Raw genomic sequence first — 23147 nt, 5'->3', positions numbered from 1 at the left:
TCGAGTCCAAGTCACATGACTCGAGTCCACATCTCATAGGTGGGACAAAGTCATTGTTATGCAAGTCCAAGTCGAGTCGCAAGTCATCAAATTCATGACTCGAGTCTGACTCGAGTCCAAGTCACATGACTCGAGTCCACACCTCTGCCTAATACACATCTGCACAAACCACGGCACAAATTGAAAACGAACAGTTTGCGGTGACTGTGGTCACCACCCAGAACAGAACCGCAGAACAGATAATGACTCAATGCCCAAGTCACAAATACGAAGGAGGCACGATAACAGCGGTTCACCAGTCCACTAGTCCTGACACAATCGTCTCGCTCAAGCACCTAAACATGAAATTGTAGCTGTTGCTCTACATCAAGATCAGTCATGCGACGAAGAGGAAGGTATGGGTTTGGAGATGGACGGTCCACGAGTGCCTCTCCTCGACACGAGCTCTCGCGACGTGGCCCATGCTGAGTGGAGTCCACATCTTGTGTGTGAAGTCTTCTGTATGTAACACGTGTGTGTGTGTGACACGTGTTTGTGTGTGTGCTTTGTGCATCCCTGCAGCAATGGTCCCTGCCGGAGCTGCCCAACGCGGCATCGGAGCGCGTGCGCTCCTTCGTGTCGTGGCTACGGCGTCACCGGGCCTTCCCCCCGCCACTGCAGATCATTCGGTGAGTCTTCACGGCATCGTCAGCAGCCACTTGGATGAATGCGTCCTCAAGCCGCTGCCATATCTCACGAGTTGATTGAATCTCTCCTTGGGCCCCGTTCTCTCCTGCGGCTGCTGCCACTCCAACACGAGTCTCCACTCCGTCCTGTCCAGTCCCACTCACGTTTCTTCACGTTCTATCCCCCTTCTATAGCCACTGCTGCTGATAACGTTTAATATCGAAATATTTATATTCACCCAGTCTTATTTCACTTAGGAAAATGTTAAGTGAAGCAGTTGTTTGTTTAATGAGCTTGAAGTAAACAGCCGGAATTTGCACGTGTGGCTAATTAATGTTCGTCTCTGTGCGTGTGTCCCGTGTGCGATTGCGTGCGCGCGTGTGCGCCCGTGTCCTACTTGCGCCGCCGCGCCAGTGACGACGGCGCGAGCCGCTCGGCCTTCGTGCAGAGCCTGGTGGAGGACCGCACCGAGTCCGCCATGTCCTACTACGAGCTCCTGCTGCACGTGCAGCAGCAGGTCTGCAAGTGAGGGCCCCGCCGGCAACGGCACGACGCTCCGCGCTCCCCCACCGTGGCACCGTCGCTCCGATCTCCCCGACCGCCCCCTCCCCCGCCCTTCTCGCTCCCACACGCCGTCCAGCGGCGGTGCGGGGCTCGCGACGACCGAGCGGCGCCCTGCACGTCTCCGTGCCTCGCGGGAGGAGGGCAGCCCGGAGGAGGTGGCCAGGAATCGTGGAGGTCGCCGGGTCGCCGGGTCCACCGCCCACAGACTCAATCGGGCCCCGCTCGCCTCTCTCACTGGTCCAGTCGAAAGTGCAGTAAATTAGCACTTTATATTGAATAAGCAAAAATTACAAACGAGTGAACAAATGGACTAATTAACCAGTTCCAGGCATGCGTGATTCGCGGAAGATAAATTTGTAAATAAGGCGCCGCCTTCGGTGGAGTCTGGGCCGAGTTGGGGGGGGGGGCCCAGCCCTGGGGGGGCGGCCCAGCCCTGTTGCTGTGTCGAGCGAGGTCGCTCTCCTGCGTGCGCCCAAGAGGAGGTGCGCTGTGCTGCGGTGTGTTTCGGTGTGCGGATGTTGTTGGTTTTTCTTATCTCACCACCGGGTGGTACCGTCGCTTGACCGGTTCCTCGCCAGGTGAGGAGGCTGGTTATGCGCGGAGTGTGTGAAATTTCATTTTTGCGAATCCGCCCGCCTTCCGGTTTGTTAATCTCGACGCTTTAAAATGCTTCGTAAATATGTTTTCAGAGCGTAAGGGGGGGTGGGGGTGGAAGCTTAGAAGATGACGATGATGATCACGACGATGATAATGATATATTCCACGTGCCTGTGTAACTGTGGGACGGCAGTAGAGAGATTGGGCAGTAGCCAGGAGGGAGGTGCGGGGGCACGAATGGTCGTGCGCGCACACCTGTGGTGCTTGACGAGTTCCCGCGCATCGCTGTGATTATCGGCGCAACTCTCGAGCCAGGCCAGCCGAGACAGGCTGTGGTGTGAGCGAGCAAGCGAGTGAGTGAGCGATTAGGAGTGCACGGGACACGAACTAGCGTGAGTTGCGTTACGAATTAATGTAGACTGTATTTATGCAATCGATTTACAAACGAAGCTGAAACTCGATAAGACGAGGGGCGCAGACGTGTACAAATACATGTTGATTAACCCGGTGCAATTAGGTAAACTTGGAACACTTTGTATCGGCCAATCCTGCCGTGAGGAGTAATATCCGTGATGTCGTGCAGCGGCGGACGGGCGAGCAAGCGAGACGGTGCAAGAGGGTTGAGGGGCAGGGCTCGGTGGGGGGCAGGCCACGGCTGGCGTCTCTGGTTGCCCGTGCAGCCGGTTCTCACGAAAGTGTTGCGAAAGGGACTCGATGCGGACACAGAGTCCCGAGACCACGCGAGTCCCGAACGAGGCCAAGGCAGCCACGTGTCCATTCATTCACATCCTGCGAGTGCCTCTCGAGTGGTAACCTCCACCTTCTGTCACCACTGTGGTTTTTATTTTATATATAAAATCGCTCGTGTGAAGCCCTCGGAACATTAGTCCCCTGGTTGCATCCGGAAGTGTTTCTTCGCCGCCCAATGATGAACGTGCGGCAACTCTGGACTGCGCAGCATGAGGTGGCTAATCCGAGTCAAGCTCCGTGTTCCTATCCAATTGAAATAATGTGAAGTAATTTCTTAAGAACCAGTTTTAGCACCCCCCCCCCACATCTACAAATCAACTCTAAATTGCCAAACCTAATTTCATAAAGAAGAAAAATAGCTGCTTGAAAAAAATGAGGCAATGTAAAGCGGAGGAATTGCACTTCCAAAAGCAACTTTAACTCAAGTGTCCTGAGGCTGTCACGCTCACGCTGTGTTGGGTTTCCACCACGTGGAGTCTGTGTAAAGAGAGACAAACACCGGATGTGTGGAAACGAATGTACGTGCGTGCGTTGAACTTCCTTCTCGTACGTAGCCAACCGTGCTAATCGGAGGTGCGGGATAACCCTTGCGAAGGTAAATCCAGCAGTGTGCGTCTGGAGGTCACGTGAAGGCTGCTTCTTGTCGCAGCATGAATGGGAACATGAATGCGTCTTGAGGATCGATCGTGTTGTCCGGGCTCCAGAGAAATCCATCCCTGATTTGAGTGGCGGTCAGATCCATCCTCACCGAGTCGGGCGCTCCCCGAGCCGTTCCCATCGCTCGACCTGGTTTATCTGTTCAGTAGGGGGGGTGGTTTCCACTTTACTACAGTGGTGATGTTGGCGGTCAGGGTGGGTGATGAGAGACACACGTGTGGTTCCTCTCGGTTTCCATGAACTCTCACAGCTGACTGGCTTTGCGATGCGACGGTCAGGAGATTCTGCCGCTCGTCGTTGCCCCGGCGATTGTGGTGCCACTGTGGGTCAGCGATTGCCACACGGCCGCACCGAGTTCATGGTCTCCAGCACTCCGTGGGGGAGGGGGGGACCTCGATCCCTGTGCATTGGACGAGGGAGGCTCCTACAGCTTCAGGAGGCTAGCCCCTGGAATTCTAAGAAGTTTGTGGTGGTTCAGAGCTCGAGGTTGAAGAGAGGCTGCAAGCTCTGCGCTGTGTTTTCCATTCTCAGGTGATGCGGCATGTGCAGGTAGATTCCTTGACGATTTTAAACTGATCGCAGCATGTGATGAATTAGTACCCCCCAAGGTAGCAAATCTTGAGTAGCACTGATGTACTATTTATATGGCTCAGAAGGGTTCATTATTTGATAATCCACCCACTTCCAATGGTTATCGAAATTAACTGTTATTTCCACGTAAACAAATTGGAACCGTTAAAGTTATACCACCACAAGTGTAACCCACATGTGAAATTGGTTTGGCCTCATTTGACTAATTGCCGTGTGAGACTTGAAGACCCGGGGTGGAGTTTGCAACCTCCTCTAGCTGAGGTCGTGAGCTGCCACATGAATGCACAATCGTGTTTGGAACCCCTGGCCTAGACCTCCACCGCCAACCCAGCTGCTGACCCAGGCAGCAACGCGTTCCGGGACCCCCCCCCCCACCCCCCATCGCGCTGCGTGTTCAGTCACAGACTCGGGGACGAGCGATGGTTGAGAGCGGAGTGCAGTGGCTTCCCTTATTAGTCTGCTGTCATTCTCAGATGGCGGTGGCTTTTTACGATTCACGTACTGTTAAGATATTACTTTATAATAGGAGATACGCAAACAAAGAGCGTGATTTAAGATTTACTATGCTTCAAACGTATGAATTATTAAACAAGCTGCTTGTACGAACTGCGGCCACACCACCGTGCGTTTGTACTGGATGGGCGTGTGTCGCGGTGTGCGCGCGTTCTTCGATGAGTGCGCTGTATGGAGTGTGGGAGAGAATGTGAGAGGATTTGTGCGTGTGTGGGGAGCGGTCGTCGTTAGTGCAGTGCGCTACAAACACAGTGGTGATTGGAGTTCGATTCCCACTCACAGCCGACATCCGTGACGAATATCTGAACCGGTCCTTGGGCCCCTCCCTATAGAGGTCGACTCAACCTTAAATGGGTACCTGGTGCGGTGTATAAACACTAATCAGTGAAACAAAGGCGGTCGCGTGTGGTGCTGGCCACCCACGCTTGTGTGTCGTGTTTCCCTTAATAGGTGCTCGCTAACAGCATTTGCCCCAACAGTCTGTTAAGGTTGTACGGGGTGTGTCTATGCGGCAAGGGACACACGCATAGTCATTTCCTCCCCAGTGCTGATGTTTACACACCGCACCAATTCCTGATTTGAGGCCGAGTCGACCTAGAGGAACCACAGGACTGATTCACATATTTGACATTCGTGTTGGCCGTAATCTGGAATCGAACTCTGGTAGCCGGGTTCGAAGCGCAGAACCCTAACTACACGACCGCTCCCCACAACAACAGCTGCCATTGGCCACTAAGTTCTGGTGGCGTCACCACGGTGCTTGTGCCAGGCTAGGTGTACGCGGAGGCCACGTGAAATGTCGAAGGCTGGCTGACAGGAGGTCATGTGACAAATCCAGGTGCCATAGGTTGACCGACTCGGATGACTGGCAGATACTAAACCTGTGCCCCCCACTGTGCCAACTTGCAGAATTTTAGCCGCCTGGCGCTGCCCTCGTGAGCGTCGATAATCTCCTCTGCAGTTGGAGGGCGACTGCCTCCAACTGCCCAGTAGCAGAGTCTTTCACGAGCCTCCTCCATAGATGCCAATCTTGAAACCGTTGATACCAGTCATCGGCAAGTCCACTCGGCTCCACATCATCTACCGCATCCGTCCATCTCTTTTCCAGCCCGTGTCGTTCTCGTTTAGCCCCCTTTATGCGGCCAAACAGAAGCTACTTGGGCATGCGGTGGCTGGGCATGCGTGCTACATGACCCAGCCAATGCAGCCTTGCCTGCCGGAGGAGCTCACTGATGGGAATGTGTCCAGGCCTTCCAAGGATTCGTGAGCTCACACAATTCAGCCTGGTTCAACCTAGGATTGATCGTAGGCAGGCCAGCCTGAAGATTTCAAACCGGCGCAAATATTCCATTGGAGGGTTCCAAGTGACCCCAGAAAAGAGAAGGGAGCGCAAGGCTGTGACCGAGAAGACGCAGAGCTTCGTGTGGGGCGACAGACCAGGTAACTTCCACACAGCATTACGCAGCTGATTAAAATATAAAGCCGCCCAACTGATTCGGAGTGAGACCTCTGCTGCCAAACCGGAGCTGGTCATAAGCATACTACCGAAAAGCACAAATAGGAGCACAAGAACACGTGGTTATCACAGAACGGCAACATGCAACAGAGATGCAAACATCCACGTTCTTGGACTGCCACGCACACACCCAGGCCCCTCTTGGGAAACGAGACTGCTCACGGGTTCTCACTTGCTCATAGAGACTCCGTGTACTTTACGACAACCTAACTGCACGGAAGAGTCGCTACTTAATTGAGTGATTGCGTGATGACCACTTCAGTGACACTCGCACGTGGTCAGGTCAGGGTGGAGGCGGCCGCGACTCGATGCTCCGCAGTGCTGTCTCCACGCGCGGGGCTGGGATCTCTGCTTCGAGACCTCGACCATGGATTATTACTGCACCCGGCACACCACATCCACTGTATATGTATCGCCGTGGGCTGTCGGCTATTTGTAATGTGCCTACCCATTCCATGCGGAAATTAGTCTGCACCCAACACTGCATCGTGTCCATCAAACTGCTGAACGCGCGGAGGAGATGGAGCGCGAGGGACATTGGGAACGAGAGACGGCTGCTTCAACAGCATCATCGTCTCGGCTTGCCATCTCTGAGATCTCAAAACACGGGACTTTATGCGAAGAAGAATATCTCGGTGGCAGAAGAGAGCAACTCTCAGTGCATTATGCTAAAGGGTTGCCAGGTGGCATCATCATGGGGTTGGCGGATCACACTTGCGTCGAGGTGTCATACCCTGGCTCGCCAGGAGGAACCAGTGACCCAAACTGACTCCCCGCCAACTGTGCGGGGATCGAACATTGCCCCGTGGCACTCGTGGGGTTACACTCTGGGAAGGAACTTTCGCAACATTTGTGTGATCCACCAACCCTGGCGACTGCCTCCTCAGCGGTTCGCAGGGCACGAGGAGACACCCGCGGCCGGCTCAAACGGACATCGACTCTTTAAAAGTCCTGCTTGAGACTGCAGGAAAGTTTGCCGTCCTGTCATCGGAAGCATTTCACATTTTAGGGGCTGTCCATAAATGACGTCACGCACCTGGGGGGGGGGGTGTGTCAGAAATGTGACGTCACATAAAAATGCGCAACTTTAAATAAATATAGACAACACGTTCTACTTAAAGACTTTTTAATAAATGTTTTCTCCGACATCAGTGCAGCGGCACATTAAATACGCACTACAATGACTAGTTTAAAGCGATTTGAAGCATGTTTTATTTGGGGGGGGGGGGTAGAGCTTTGTGACGTCATATTTGAGGGGGGGGGTCTGACTTTGTGACGCTGTGTGACGAGAGGGGGGGGTCCAAAATGGCATGTCATTTATGGACTGCCCCTTACGGTGTACATGGATTTTAACAAAAGGGCCAGCATCAAAGCACGCAAGAAAAGTCAATGTTTACCATTCATTTGTAACGAGTTAGCACGCGGACACCCCCAGCCACGATAAGGCCGCGACATTCGCCACGTGTCAAACACATCCGTTTGTTGACCCGAGTGGCCGGACACAAATGAACGCGAGTCCGGTAATTAAAGCCCCCCCACCCCACCCAGCCCCAAGGGGCGCGGCCCTCTAGCTCGCTGCTGCCTCCCGCCGTCCCGCGCCGTGCACTGCACGGACAGGGCCACGTTCTAAACTCTCGCCTTCAAGAGGCACGGCGAGGACGTCTCGTTTTCATCAGGCCCCATCGTGTGTGTGCTGCAATCTCTCACTCTTACACACCCACCGGTCTCTTCGCCATGCATGTGCCATGAAGGGATATTTCCTGAAACGTCACCGATTATATATTCTTTGGGTCTTTCAGTATATATGATCGATTATATATTATTTGAAACCAATTTATGGCAATTTACATTGTTAAGCAGCGTCACCAATTGATCTGCGTACTGCACATGATTGTTTTGTACTGTGTACTGTACGCAATCCCACGTGTTCAGACATTGCAACTTACATTTGAAGCCTAGAGTGGCTTAATCAGAAAAGATCAAAATCTATATTCAGACTGGATGAAATCCTTTGAGCTATGAAGCTGTCTCTGAATGTTCACGTGACGGACCCATCCGTCGACCCGCGTGTTCACACTCAACGAAGATGACATCAGTGGCGAGTGACCTATCTTCGTGGCTTTCCCGAAAGACCCAAAGAATATGAATGCCTGCAGTCACGAAAGCTTTAAGTCAAGATTTACCCACACTTTACCCCACCACACATGACCTGCCGATCAACTGGGGTGTACCTACTGCTGAGTGGCCAGGCGAGAGGAGACTGGCTGCACCGTTGACCTCTTGCTGCAGGACGGCCAACTGACCTGTGACCTTTGGATTACAAGTCCAGCGAGTTCTCCACGACACCACAGCAGTCATTTCTCGGACAGACTTGCGGTACAGGAGTGAGTTCGCCGCTTGTTGCAAGAGATTTGCGGTTCGAACTCAGAGGCTGCCTCGACTAATACTATCGGTGTATTTACCATGAAACTACTGCGTGCCGTCCACTTCAGAGGACGTGAAAAATCCTGTGATGTCACTCGCAAGAGTAGGCGATTTGATGCTGGTGTCATGGTCCAAATTGAAAAATTACCCATAAAGTACTCCATTGGAATATACATAGCAATCATAATCCCTGCTTCGAAAACTTGGTAGATGAGAATCAGTGAGGCTTTTCTGGGTAAACAAGCGCAAGTGTTTGGGCACTAAACACAAACAGTAAATCTTGGGTTTGGCAGCGCGACAGATGTGGAGTAGGGGAGAGTGGTGAGGATACGGCATAGGAGGGCTGCTATTCATACTCTTTGGTTCTTTTGGTAAAGTCACGTAGGTAGAAAATAAAATAAATCACGTTTCGATCGCAACACAAGCGGTCGTCAAGCGGAAAACATAATCCAGCAGTGGAACTGCTGAACTATTCAGTTGTCTCCTGGTGCCCCACCCTCTTTGCCACTCCCCACATTCTCAATCATCGTCTTTCCATTTTCCGCTTTTGTATTGACAGCAACCTGCCGACTCAGAATGCTGGCGGCACTGAAACAAGCACGGACTTGATGCACGAACCCACACACGCAGACGCCACCCACCCCCACACGCCACCCACCCACGCATGCACCCACACAAAATGAACGGGCGGGAAACGTTGAGTTCGCACCGCATTTTATTTTACTCTTAAAACGAACTCAAAATGTATTTCTTTAGGAACGGAAAACGACGCTTATAAAAAAAATCATACCCCCATGTGGTCGTGCCCAGGAAAACCCTGGGCTCATCCTGGAGGGTGTGGATCTGACCCCCCGGGTGTTGGGGGGCTGCATGCAGTCACGATCACGTGAGCCTCGTACAATCCACGAGCAATCCTTAAGCGAGCAAACGACTCCTCCTACGAGTTAATAACGCGCTTTGTTAGGAACTGCTTTGCCCGAATGAGTTCAATGAAAAACTCCTTCACGCACCCCCAAGGTTAAGGCAGTTGTTAACAAATCCGAGCAAAACACTGTTTTAACCGATGCTTGATGACCTTCATAACGCTAAAAGTTAACCTATAGAGCGCACGAGTCAATTAAAATTGTAATATCCCATGAAAAAGCCTACGTCCCAAAAAAACACAAGCTGTACTGGTGCTGGTGGGCCAGACCGGCATTATTCAGCCGCAAAACGAAACTGCACAGGCAGTGGTGCAACTCGAGCAGAGACCCCGACGAGCGGCCCAGGCAGGGGACGGTGCCGGGGAAATGTCTCCGCAGTAAAGTTTATGGCAGCGCTGTCACGAACGACAGGCAGCAATGTGGAACGTCAGGCGGGGGGGGGGGACTAACCGACCGACCAAGCGCTAAAGTTTTCTGTGTCCCAATTGTACACCCAGACCTGCCAAATCGCACGTCGATGTCTTCCAGATGCGTTTACTTGTGGCACTAAAAGGCTCAGAACACTGACAAACTGTGTTTTCATCCAGAAATGTGTTTGCCTTCCACGAGGCTTTGCGATTTTAATTTGCAAGCAATCCGTGTTCCTTCCATCAAGTTGTCATCTGAAGTTTTTTGACCCCAGTTTAAAATCAGGGCAACGTTTGTCAAGGAGGCAGCATTGTGTTCGGCCCATCATTGTCAAGCCGGCACAAACTGAGACTCCTCAAACACATTTATGGATGCAACTGTGCGAGTACAGGTGTTTACAAGGCCTTTTAGCATCTGCACCGCAAATGTGGGCTGCTGCGCATCGTTCTCCGCAGTCGTGGGAGACGTCAACGGGCGCGTCGACCCGGCAAGAAAGGCACTTTTTTTCCACCCTCACTCCGCTGAAAATGGACAATGTCGATCGATAAACGCTAACAATGTCGTACGACATCACACGCAAGCACGCCTGTATCGCCACACGTCCGAGGTGAGCTCAAAGCTTCCTACACACATGCACTAAAACGTAAAAGCCTGCTAAAACTAGGTATATCTTTGTTCATAACATTACCATCAACTAAAATAAGTGAAATATTGTTAAAATATATTAATGGTACAAAATAAAACGAATAACGATGAACACACTGTCCTTTCACCTTCATGTGGTACGTCAAAACTCTTACTTTCCAACGAAATCGAGGATTTTTTTTTGTTACAGATCCTGGCCATAAAATCATTATGCAATTTAAACAAAGCAATGAAGCTAACCAAAAAAAAATAAAGAGAAAATCGAAAACAATTACAATAAAATCACCCAGTACACCTCTGCTCGCACAACTGGTTGGGTCACCTGGTACATAGGACTCTGTACAACGGAAAGAGGATCGGAACGTTTCAGGGTGGGGGCGATGGGAGCTCCGTGTGGGCGGGAGAGGAAAGGAGGAATGCGTCGCCCGCACCGGTGGCGCCGTCTCCGCAATGACGCCGCCGCCGCCCCCCCTCGGGTATTGCTGCTTCAACCGCACGCGCCGTGGATCGTTCACTCCGGGGCTTTCGTCGTGGCCGGCGACGGGCAGTGGTTTTGTCGGCGACGGACGGTGGCGGTGACCGTGGCGAGAGCTGTGCGGTCCGTCTATCTGTCCTTGGCGGTGAGACGCTCAATGAGGTCCTGCAGCGGCGCCAGCTCCCTCCGATCGATCAAGTTGAACTCCTTAGGAAGAGGATGAGATGGTGCGCAGTAGGGGAGGGGACGGGAGGGGACCGGAGGGGTTGGGGGGGGAGGAGCGGGTTACGGCGGTTGTAGCAGACCGGTCATACTTCCCCTAGCTGATGTTCAACGGAGCGCGCTTCACTTGGCCGTGCTGGTTTCCGTTGGGCAAAGGTGGAAATTTAAACGGTGCGGTGCCGCAGGCCCGGTGCCCTTGTGGAAACACAGAGGCTGACCTCGGAGCAACTTTGCAGAAGAAATACCACGGCCGTTTTTCAGAAGTCTCGTGACTGCCGTTGATGCGGAGTCTCAACAACAACAAAAAGCAAATAGCCGTAGGATCCTTCTTGCTCTATCCTGGCTTTACCCAAAGTCTAGACATCAAATGAGTCCACTTACAGGTGAACGGCCAAATAAATAAGGTCAATATTGATATTTTTTGGGTCTTTCGGTAAAGTCACGTGGATAGGTTCTTAGAAAATAACAAAAAACTACGACGTTTCGATCGCAACAAAAGAGGTCGTCATCGACCGCTTTTGTTGCTCCGTGACTTTACCGAAAGACCCAAAGAAGATGAATTCCTGCAGTCCCGAAAGCTTAAAGTCAAGATTTAAGGTCAATATTTATTTTTAAGAAGAGGTCCCCCTGAACAGTGTTTCTCAACTCCAAGGAGTGACCCCTCCCCACCCCTTTCCCACATTCAGCCCATGCATGATGACCATTCCCACTCCTATGCCAATTAATCCACTTGCACACTGCATGCCCCCAACGGTCGGTAACCACGGAGCGCCGCACCATAGAGAAAATGTTTCGGGGACGGTATTTGCATAAAGCAGCCCGGCAAATGCGCAGCATTGTTTAGGACGTCTCTCCCGAAGGACGACACGCGTGCCGTTCCTCCGAGGTGGTGTGGGTGGCGGTGGAACGCGCAAAGCAGGACGGGCAATGGGGACACCACCTGCACAAAGTAGATGAAGTGCTTGAAGGAGGTGTTGAGGTGCGCCTCTTCCTGCAGCTGCGTGACGATGCCGAAGTGCTGGTGGTACACGTGAGCGTACACGCGGAACAGCCGCCGCAGAATCATCTTGGCCACCGACAGGAAGTTCTTGGGAAAGGGCACACCTGCGGGCAGGTGGGGACGTGGGTCAGGTGAGGGCGGACTTTGTTGGAAGTTGGTCAGGGTGCGCGGGGTGGCTGGGTAGTAGCAATAGTAAATGTTCTCATGTCGCAACGTCTAGGCGGAGAAACAAGACAAAGTAGTTTAAGTTTTACACAACCTCCAGCGAGTGACACAGAGTAAGATCTGGGATAAAACAATAAATATGATTACTGTGACAAGATTTTATAAACAATATATTATTTTTTGTTTGGGAAGTCAGACTTACTAAGATTGTTTTAAAATGTATATTTTTTAATATCGAATACAAAGTTGTAATGCCTAATTTCAAAGTTGTGGAGCGTGACTCTTGAAGTAAATTGTTTTGATCATTAGACCCTAAAAGTCAACCAAATGATTGTCATGTCCGACTTGTAGTGTAAGAATATTTGTGATGAGGGCAAATTGTGTAGCAGGTTCGTGGGGTTTGGGTATTGTCAGGGGGAAGATAATGTGGCTTAATGAACGAGTCAATGGTCTTAACCAAATATAAAATTTTAAACTTCTCTACCCATGCTTCAGCCCAAAATGTATCTGTAAACAATCGAATTAATACTCTTAATTGTTTACACTATAAAGGGAGCATGAAGTTCCTATACCGCCCTTTCCCTCTGGGAATCAGAGGGTGGCGGCGGCGGCTGCTCACCGATCTTGCTGGGGAAGAGCGCCTCATCGTCCAGCTGGTCCTGCACCCATGTCATGAGGTAGTCGATGTACTTGGGCGCCGAGCACTTGATGGGGCGCTTGATGTTTGTGCCGTCGGCCCAGTGGTACTCGTACCTACCGGAGATGTCGTAATGTTGACCCCATAGAATTTGGACCGCAGGGGTCAGTATACTATATATTATTTGAACATCGCGGTAAAAAATTATATCGAAGCAATGACTTCCCCCCTCCCCGTGGGGTCAGCTTACTCTACAGGGTTAGGGTGTCTGTCCAAGGGTTCTTACAACCTTGTTCAAAATTGGCCTCTGTCTAAATTAAGGTACAAGACCAATATGTTACCTCACAAAATCATTAAAGGTACGATAAATAATACAAACTGGCATGGGGAGCTGATACCCAGGACTAGTTCGGATATAACTCACCTTGATGTGAAGTGATGATAGCACTGGCCGGGAGTCGAACTCGGGTTTGCCCGGCTCAGAGCGCAATGCGTTAACTACCATGGCACCGCTCCAGCCAATGTGTTATTGCAAGGCAGAGTTAACAACGAAAGTGGAGGTCTCTCTAATATTGGAACAGATGGGAATGATTCATCACCAACATTAAGTTTGCACTTGTCGTCTCTGTTTATCGTGCTCGTCTGTGTCTCGTACAGAGCCAGGTTAAAAAGGTAGCGGAGGCCACGTTGGTTGCTATGTAAAACGCTGACAGCGACGAACAAGGAAGCGGCAGGCAGGCAGGCCTTGTGTTATCGCCATGGCGAGAAGCTAACCTCAAGGAGAAACGTCACAGCTGTTTACAGGAAGTCATGTGACTGCTGCTTGCGCAGAAACTAAAAACATGCGAAATACCCGTACAGTAGTTTCCCCTTAGCCCACGCTCTGACCTTGCGACAAATGGAGTTACAGGATTTGGCTAGTGCGCACCTGTCACCATGCTCGTGATTAAGCTATCAACCCTTGCCCACAGACTTCGAATACTGACGGCGCTTTTAATAATAAACGCACTTGTCGGCCTGCATCCTTGGACATTCTATGTTACAAACAATGGATTGGAAGCATTATCTGGAACAAAACAGTCCCCGTTGCTCCTGTGGCAGTGGCTGGCTAGTGCTGGTTTTTTCCCTCAACATTTAGAATCAACTTGCGTTTTAGAGTATTTGGCTGCTATCAATTTCCACATGATAAGCCCCTTGGTTGAGCTATGTGGTCAGGTCGCTTCTGAAAAAGAGCTGTACAGCTCAGTGGGCCTTACCTGGTAACATATTAATAGTAGTAGTAGCAGTGGCAATACGGTGTTCGCTAAAGTCTAAACCTTAACTTTGTAATATGTGCGCGTACAGCACTCCCGCCAATCCATTGCAGGATTAGGTCCTCCCCACTACCTGTGTGGGTTGACCTTACTTGACCACGCCGGTCAATGTGGGTTGGTTCAGAGCAGAGATGTGGATACGCAGAAGTACAGCACAACTATTGATGTTGCTGCATTTCCCTCTACCGCCCACCACATAGCCCCTATACAATCGCTATGACCACTCGCTAGTGGGTGGTTGGCACTCTATCTAAGCGCTATCAAAGCTCAACCCTGCTTAACTTGAGAACTTGTGAGATCTGACAAGATTGGAAGCATTCCGGGTGATTTGGTCACAAGCTTCAAATATTACCCATAAGGTCACTATGAAATATAAAAAAAACACCGGTCTTCGCTACGGACCGTCGAGCTATCTCTGAACAGTGCTGTTAACTTGTGTTAGTGAAGGAGGGGTGGCACTCACTTGGGCCCTGCAGACATAACCGGACAACTCTGCTCTGTGCAGAACTCGGCGATAGTTCCAAAGAGCATATTTATTTGGTTGAAAAAGTCCACGGCTGTGAAAAGACACAGAACAGGAAAGAAACAAAAAAAAGTAGAAATGAAACCACCATCAGAGCGAGCAGACAAAACCCACGATGGCGAGGCGTGATGCTGGAGTTGCTGTGATTAAGAGGTTCAACATCGTCAAACCTCCACGATCGAAGCCAGGTCTGTTTGGGTTGGTGCCCCATAAATTATTTCCACATCCAGCACACATCAAGTATACCTCTCACAACAGCATTAGATACGCGTCACTTGCGACCTACTCTAGTCTGTCTGCCAGCGACCCATGAAATATTCAGCGAGACATGAATTCTTCATCAGAGCTATGGGTAGGTGGTCATAGGGCTGGGTGGCAGTGGGTTGGGCCGACATGCCGCAACGCAACAGGCCCCGGGGACACCAGTGAACCGTGCAGCCACTTCCAGCCGTGTGTTTACCTTTCTGACATTGCAGCTGTGAGCCAAATCAAGCGTGCCGGCCTGGCGTGGACCCAGGGCCAGCGTCAGCAGCTGCCGCCCGTTCTCTAAATGCCGAGTGGCTCGCGCTCTCCAGTAATTAACACCAGGTGCGCATGCAAGTGCACAATTAGGAAAGCTTCCCAGTTGGCAACGAGAGTTTGCATGTCTCGCAAGAGGATGCAAATGTTGCGACTTGCTGCCGAATTATGTCCAGCTTGCCGCCACATTTTTGGATGCCAGGAATTTGGTCGCGGTTGGGGGTGCGTGTATGAGAGTGTGCGTGTCTCCGTACACCCGCGTGTGTCAGCATGTCTTCCTCATGACTGGCTTTGGCATTCTGCATTTGCTTGGAATCGGAGCCGGCTGCGGTGTCATGTGCTATGCCAACCCCTTAACGGATACTCAATTGGCACTTGCCCAAGATGTTACAACGATGAAAGGCATCCTTGTCTTGTCGTGTGTGTATTCTTATGAACATGGGTGTGGAAACGTGCTCAGTCTCTTTATAGACGTGTATTATATAACAAACTAGCTGTACTACCCGGCTTCGCCCGGGACTTGGATTCACCACACCCGGCCGCCTTTGTCTCCCCAGTGGCGATGTCCACACCACAACAGTTACTCGTTTGAGGCTGAGTCGACCTAGGGGAGGCCCAGGACCGGTTCAAATTATCGTCACTGGTGGTGGCCGTGAGCGGGAATCGAACTCGGGTCGCCGGGTTCGTAGCGCAGCGCGCTAACCGCTACACTACACATGCGTTACGCTTCCACATACGCGGGTCACGTGACAGATTTAACGTCACAGCTCACTTACCGTGCAAAAAATATATGCAATATTGAGCTCCCCCCCCCCCCAAAAGAATAAAAAAGTGTATATTTTTAATTTTTGCATGGTGTACAGTCTGGAAAGTACCCACATGGCAAATTTGCATTTTGTTGCATGTCGGGAAGTACGCTAAACATTTTGAACAGACACACATTCACAACTTTGCCTTTTATATAAATGGAGATGGGAAAACTGGCGAAAACGTTGACAGGCTAGATGGGCCATTTAAGCTCAAAGTTCTACTACAATTTACAGTTTCAGAGCCACTATTACAAGACAAAACCCAAAAAACAAATATCCCTTGTGGATATTGTGCATATCTAGGCTCTGTGTCCCACACTGTGCAATGTGCGTTGAAGGCTTAGCATACTTCAAAATTACAAATGCGAGTGTCATTATGGCACTCTAGAGATGTCACTCCAAAGTTTTAACACACCGTCAATGCTGTGACATCACTGATGAGCAACAATAAAAAAAATATTCCAATTCATGCCAGGCCAGCACAATATTAGGCATGCATTTAGAAGGGAACATCTGTTTAACATGTAGGTTTTCGAAGCCAACCAAAATCAAAATGTGTTCTTCCGGTTTAAGTCGAGTGTAGAGCATTTCTTCTATCAAGTTCTGGCCACTCACTACTGCATCTTGAGGAGTTGAATATTCCCACAGTATTCTATGGCGAAAGCTTGCGAGAAGACATGCTCAGCACAAATAGTCTAACTTGGAAAGACTACACATGCAGGTGTTTTACTTTGAACTTCGTCTTCCTTTAAGGCCCAGGGCTCAGGAAGATTTATTCACTACGAACAAACTCAGGACTCTCAAGAGACTCGTAACGTTCGATGCACGTGAACGGGACCCCGTGGATCTGCATCCATCCGATCACCACCGGCACGCGGAGGAAGGCCTACTGTTGACAGCGATCCACTCGTTGAGGTCCTCTCCCTCGGGCAGTGCGACGGCGAGCCGCAGGTTTCCAGAGCCCAGCGTCGCCTCCGCGTGCTTGAGCAGCTCCGCTTGGCGTGAGCCCTCAGGCAGAGCCTTGCGCGGCTTGAATGTTTTGGACGAGCGTCCGCTGCTGCAGGGGCCAGAAGAAATGGAAAGGAGAGGGCTTATAGCACAGGAGGTTCTCAATAGTTTGATCCGAGGCCACCACATTATACATGCTTATGTTTTTTGGCATCACGATTACTTAAGCACAGGCCCAAAATCCCAAGTCACTAAAAAAAACAGCACTGTTAAATGTGCAAAAAATGTAAATGTGTACATTTATTGAATTTTAACGAGGTTGTAAAAACTTTGGGATGCAACTCCAAAGTCAAGCAGTGCGAGGGAAGAAGCAAAACGATGTGTGTTTTGACCTACTATGTGAAAACTGGTTGTGAAGGGGATGACGTGATTTTGCTGTCACCAGACTGGACAACATAAGGAATTCATTCATCAAGACATTAACTGAAAATGGAAAGAACTATAATACAAACGGAAGAATTGATATTGCTGTGGTGTGGGCATGTTAGAATAATGCCATCTAACATATTTGCATCAAAATCAGTGAAAATGATAGCTGAAGGCAACAGAGGCAGAGGACGTTTATGGAAAAGGTGGACTGAAGGCATCGTTCTGGAGGCATTGAAAAGAAGAAGACTGATCAGACATATATGCAGGGACCCTACTGCGTGTGACCTAGTAGCCGCCGTAAAGGCTGGGAGGGAGAGAAAGTAGCGTCGTTTGGGAGTCGGGTGGTATTACACGGACTTTAAGCTTGAGCCTTAGGATTTGAGAAAAAAAATGTATTGGCTTGAGTCATGATATCGCCACTTATTACAATGGACTACCCAGGAAATTATGGTTCGGATGACAGATTCTGTTCCAGTGCAAGTCTCTGCGAAGCCATCTCACTGAGCTTGTCGTGCCTCCCTGTAGTCCAGGACAACGTTCACTAGTGACAAGTCACGTGTAATTACCCAATTCACACGTGGATGGAAGATGTAGGTAAATACGACGGGCTGAGCCTGTGGGGAAGTGGGAACGCTCATATTTGAACACTGCCGTTCGACTAAATACTGCCGTCACAGACTGAAGTCTGCTCTGTTGAGTACTGCAGTGAAAATAACATTTAGCTTTGTTTCTAATGTACATTATTGATATAAACAATGTTCACCACAACAGGAAGAGACATACTCTCCATGACCTCAGCTGTGTGTTCTGGGCAGCATAGCGCCCCCCCCCCCCCACAGAGAACCAGTAATTTCTACAGGAAATTACAAAACGTACTCTGCTGGTATGACAAGCACTAACCAACCCTGAGCAGCGTGTTTTGTGTCAAACTCATGTTAAAATGCCACACTTGAATGCATCAATAACATTTCACAAGTACAGTAAGTACTGCACTGCATATTAAAAAAATGTTTTATCAGCTATAGCGTGTGGTCACAGGGGAAAATAATCCGCAGTTAAGCAGTTTTGTACCTCGAAACATTGATAATCGTAATACATCAACAATCAGCATATTTGCTTAACGATGGTGAGCATGACCTGTATCTCAGGGCACTGCCCACCAGTGTGCCAACATTGTTTAAATAAGGGACTGCCGAATGAATGGATCAATCGACATCGGTTTCCACTGCTGACAATTGCACCTAAGCCATGACGGTTTCATGTTCGCTCTCGTTCAGAAAGGATTCCCATTCCTGTGCGGAAATGCCATGGGCCCACAAGACAATTATGAGGGCCAGAGGGGGGGGGGCTAAGGAACAAAAATAAGGTTCACATTTGTGCCATAACTGGTTTGTCCATCCGAGCTGTGTATGCTCTGTACGAGTACAAGGTTTCAGTTTGGTGTTTTAACATCTTAACAATTGTTTTGTTGCCAATAAAAACGGGGGAAACCTATTCTCATATTTTGTTACGGGAAAAGGAGGTCCCATGATATATAGATTTGTGTATGTATATGAGCAAGTTAGTGTACGGGCTTTTATTTACATGTATAAAACAATGTATGTTTATACTGATATATAAGCGAGTATATGTATAATGCAAATCTCTGTATGAGTACTTGAATAACTGTGTTGGTGCGTGTGTACTGTATATGTATGTAGGGGGAGCGGTAGTTGATAGCGGTTCGCACAATCCGATATCAACCCGGTCACCAGAGTTCGATTCCAGCTCACGGCCAACACAAGTGACGATTATATGAACCGGTCCTGGGCTTCCCCTAGGTAGACTCTGCCTCGAATGAGTACCTGGTGCGATTTTTAAACATCACGAGGGAGTGGCCATCCACCATCTCGTGCGCCGTGCCGGCCTTCATCGGTGCTCGCTAACAGCGCTTGTCCCTACAGTATGTTAAGGCTATACGGGGGATCTTTGTCTTTATGTCTTCACAATCAGCCATGGCCAAGTACAGTATGCGTGTATAAGCACAGTATGCGTGTATAAGCACAGTATGCGTGTACGTGAGTACACGTGTTTAATTTGCATGTTTCTGTAAACAATAATTCCGCGTGTTTGCATCCAATGAAAATTAAGTCATGTGGATGGGGACATAAATCGCGACATTCCACCGGCAGTCTGCTAATACAAGTGCAATTACAACAGCGTGTCTGTGCACTGACCCCGACGTTACAATCTAGACACAACTAGCCAGGGAGAGACCCACTTGGGCCGCTGATGGGTGATGATATCAACTTACACTCCTGTACTGTAGCCATGTTATGACTACGGTACAGTGGTAACGGCGTAGGCGACCCTCGGAAATGTAAAACGCAGGAAAATCTTGACATTGTAAAACAAGCAATATTCAAGTTAAATGTGCAGTGTGTGATGTCAGCAAGTAAGACGCCACGAAGCCACCCGTCATCACTGCGCACACGAGGAAGATGCCAAGGCCCTATACAAGCCTGAGTCACGAACTCCGTCCGGCTTCGCGTGATGAAGTGTTTCACCGTGCTAATGATTCACTGGACGTGTACATGTGTGCGTGCCGTGTACATGTGTGCGTGCCGTGTACATGTGTGTGCCGGCTGTGTGAGCTCGGGCTAGATGAGAGTTGTTGGGGGTCTCCTCTCCGGCGTTTTGCGTCACGTCGCGCCGTGCGGCGGGGACGAAGGGGAGCACCACAATGGCGCTCGTCCTGGCGGGGACACTGGGGGTGGTGTTCACGGGGGGGGGGTGGTGTTCACGGGGGGGGGGGGGTGGTGTTCACGGGGGGGGGGGGTGGTGTTCACGGGGGGGGGGTGGTGTTCACGGGGCGGTGGTGTTCATGCGGGTGGTGGTATTCACGGGGGGGGGTGGTGTTCACGGGGGGGGGTGGTGTTCACGGGGGGGGGGGTGGTGTTCACGGGGCGGTGGTGTTCACGGGGGGGGTGGTGTTCACGGGGGGGGTGGTGTTCACGGGGGGGGGGGTGGTGTTCACGGGGGGGTGGTGTTCACGGGGGGGTGGTGTTCACGGGGGGGGGGTATTCACGGGGGGGGGTGGTGTTCACGGGGGGGGGTGGTGTTCACGGGGAGGGGGGGTGGTGTTCACGGGGGGGGGTGGTGTTCACGGGGGGGGGGGGGTGGTGGTATTCACGGGGGGGGGGGGGTGGTGTTCACGGGGGGTGTTCACGAGGGTATCACGATCAGCAGCATCGTCATGAGTAGCAGACATCGTCTCATCCACTGCTGGATGGACATCGTCTCACGTTTCCCCCATTCCCTCAAGCTCGCGGGACGATTGCTAATCTCACTGCCGTCTTCACGCCATCTCGCACACTCACATTATCACATACGCGGCGAAATAGTGTTAAGATTAGTATCGTCAGCAGCGGCAGCTGTTTATCCACTACCGAGTGAATTCCCTCTATCCTCGTGATGCTGCGATGGCTTTCATCTTCATCGACGTATCGCGCATCAACACACGGAGTGCGAGTACAGTACGCAGGGAGATAAGGACCATCAGCAGTAGCCATTGCCCGTGTCGGCGTCTTTACCAAGTCTTTGCCACCCTTCGACTCTCTGTCTGCGCTGCCACACGACGATCAGCTGATGTATTTCACATCAGCCGATCTCATCGCTCCATCGCCGGAGGAGGTCGTTCTCTCTCGCTCGCCTTCCTCTCTCCTCCTCGAGTTGCCATTCCTGTCACCACAGCCCCGACCTGCCGCTCACCATCAGCCTCACCGCATCTCCTAGGCAGGACCTGTCTAGCCCAAGCCCAATGCTAGTAACAGTCACAGGCACACGGTGTATGCGTGTCGCTTTGCAGAGTGTTTGTGGAGACGAAACTCACAATAGGAAGCTCATGGCGCCGGCTGCTCGTCTTGTGCTTTGGTCGCTCAAGGGAGGGGACGACGGAGGAGGGGGCACGAACGACGGCGGCGAGGGGCTGACGAGGGGCTGACGGGAGCAGGCGGACGGGGAGGCGGTGGGACTGGGTGACGAGGAAGATGGAGGAGGGAGCAGTGAGACTGGGTGACGAGGAAGATGGAGGAGGAGGAGATGGAGACACCTGCACACACACACAGGGGCAGTCGTCCTCTCGTTCCGCGTCCGGGCGAGGGCGGGGGCGAGGGGGGCGGGGCCGGGGGGGCGAGGGGGCGGGGCCGGGGGGGCGAGGGGGCGGGGCCGGGGGGCAGCGCCCCGCGTGGCCGCTGCGTGAGCCGCCCGCCACAGAAGCCACTCGCTTCACCAGATTGTTACATTGCTCAGCTCCACTTACTACGATCACAGTTCACATGCAGTCTCTGTGTCTATGCTGTGTGTACACAGTTCACATGCAGTCTCTGTGTCTATGCTGTGTGTACACAGTTCACATGCAGTCTCTGTGTCTATGCTGTGTGTACACAGTTCACATGCAGTCTCTGTGTCTATGCTGTGTGTACACAGTTCACATGCAGTCTCTGTGTCTATGCTGTGTGTACACAGTTCACATGCAGTCTCTGTGTCTATGCTGTGTGTACACAGTTCACATGCAGTCTCTGTGTCTATGCTGTGTGTACACAGTTCACATGCAGTCTCTGTGTCTATGCTGTGTGTACACAGTTCACATGCAGTCTCTGTGTCTATGCTGTGTGTACACAGTTCACATGCAGTCTCTGTGTCTATGCTGTGTGTACACAGTTCACATGCAGTCTCTGTGTCTATGCTGTGTGTACACAGTTCACATGCAGTCTCTGTGTCTATGCTGTGTGTACACAGTTCACATGCAGTCTCTGTGTCTATGCTGTGTGTACACAGTTCACATGCAGTCTCTGTGTCTATGCTGTGTGTACACAGTTCACATGCAGTCTCTGTGTCTATGCTGTGTGTACACAGTTCACATGCAGTCTCTGTGTCTATGCTGTGTGTACACAGTTCACATGCAGTCTCTGTGTCTATGCTGTGTGTACACAGTTCACATGCAGTCTCTGTGTCTATGCTGTGTGTACACAGTTCACATGCAGTCTCTGTGTCTATGCTGTGTGTACACAGTTCACATGCAGTCTCTGTGTCTATGCTGTGTGTACACAGTTCACATGCAGTCTCTGTGTCTATGCTGTGTGTACACAGTTCACATGCAGTCTCTGTGTCTATGCTGTGTGTAAACGGTGTGTTTCTAGAACTGTCTGCTAATGTGAGTCCCGTAGTGGAGAGAGTCGGGATTCCTGCTGGACGTGTGAGATGTTTGTGCAACCCAGGAGTCGAGATTACTGACAGTATAGACTGCATGTATATGGACATATTGTATATTATATCGATTGTACTGAACTAGCTAGAGCAGCACATTAGTGTTTAGATTCCCGACAGTATGAAGATTTTTATTGAATCCAGTGAAGAGGGTTCAGAGTGTAGACTAATTTATATTAATTTCGAAATGTTGGATTATACAATGTAATACTGTACTTGCAGTGTCCAGATTCTAGGATGCAAGTATAAATGTGATGGTACTTATATACTTAAATAAGGATAGTCTACATTGTAGTCAAGCAATAGTAAGATCATCTAGAAATTCTAGATTATAAACTTCGAATGATGAATGTTCTACAACAGATTAACGAATTTCAAGTGCTCTCGACACTACTGATGTAATACATCTACACAGCTTAAAGAACAATTTAATTTCTACAAGTTACCACATTGCACTATGATGACCATATTAAGTTTAAATGCTAGTATTAGCGTTCTGTGAATATGCAATCGTAGCACAGCATTTAACCAGGTTGCATGTCTTACTGCACAGGTATATGTGTGTATGTGTTTCTAAGTTTTCCTTTTGTTATTCGTGCACTCCAC

The 23147-nt window shown here is 50.5% G+C and overlaps 2 protein-coding genes across 5 annotated transcripts in view; one reads left to right on the top strand and one right to left on the bottom strand.

Annotated features, from left to right (window-relative positions):
- LOC144720519 (protein transport protein Sec24A-like) overlaps positions 1 to 4445 on the top strand; it is a 29196-nt gene extending 24751 nt beyond the window's left edge. For all 4 annotated transcript variants that reach the window (XM_078597290.1, XM_078597289.1, XM_078597288.1 and 1 more), the window contains 2 exons: positions 562 to 668; positions 1081 to 4445. In XM_078597290.1, coding sequence (XP_078453416.1) covers positions 562 to 668; positions 1081 to 1195 — 222 coding nt within the window. In that variant the 3' untranslated portion in view covers positions 1196 to 4445. The remainder of the gene's footprint in view (positions 1 to 561; positions 669 to 1080) is intronic.
- A 4535-nt stretch (positions 4446 to 8980) lies between these two features.
- LOC144720520 (MOB kinase activator 1B) lies at positions 8981 to 21410 on the bottom strand. The gene is made up of 6 exons (XM_078597292.1): positions 21166 to 21410; positions 16808 to 16974; positions 14530 to 14623; positions 12736 to 12869; positions 11892 to 12055; positions 8981 to 10936 (listed from the first exon to the last, which is right to left on the bottom strand). The coding sequence occupies exons 1-6, from the start codon at positions 21177 to 21179 to the stop codon at positions 10859 to 10861; spliced, it is 651 nt and encodes a 216-aa protein (XP_078453418.1). The 5' UTR covers positions 21180 to 21410; the 3' UTR covers positions 8981 to 10858.
- Between the last annotated feature and the right edge of the window lie 1737 nt (positions 21411 to 23147).

This window comes from Lampetra planeri, chromosome 9, assembly GCF_965212315.1.
Source record: "Lampetra planeri chromosome 9, kcLamPlan1.2.h2, whole genome shotgun sequence".
Taxonomy (NCBI): Eukaryota; Metazoa; Chordata; class Hyperoartia; order Petromyzontiformes; family Petromyzontidae; genus Lampetra; species Lampetra planeri.
Note: the sequence above shows the minus strand (reverse complement) of the source record. Positions and strands in the feature narration are given on the sequence as shown.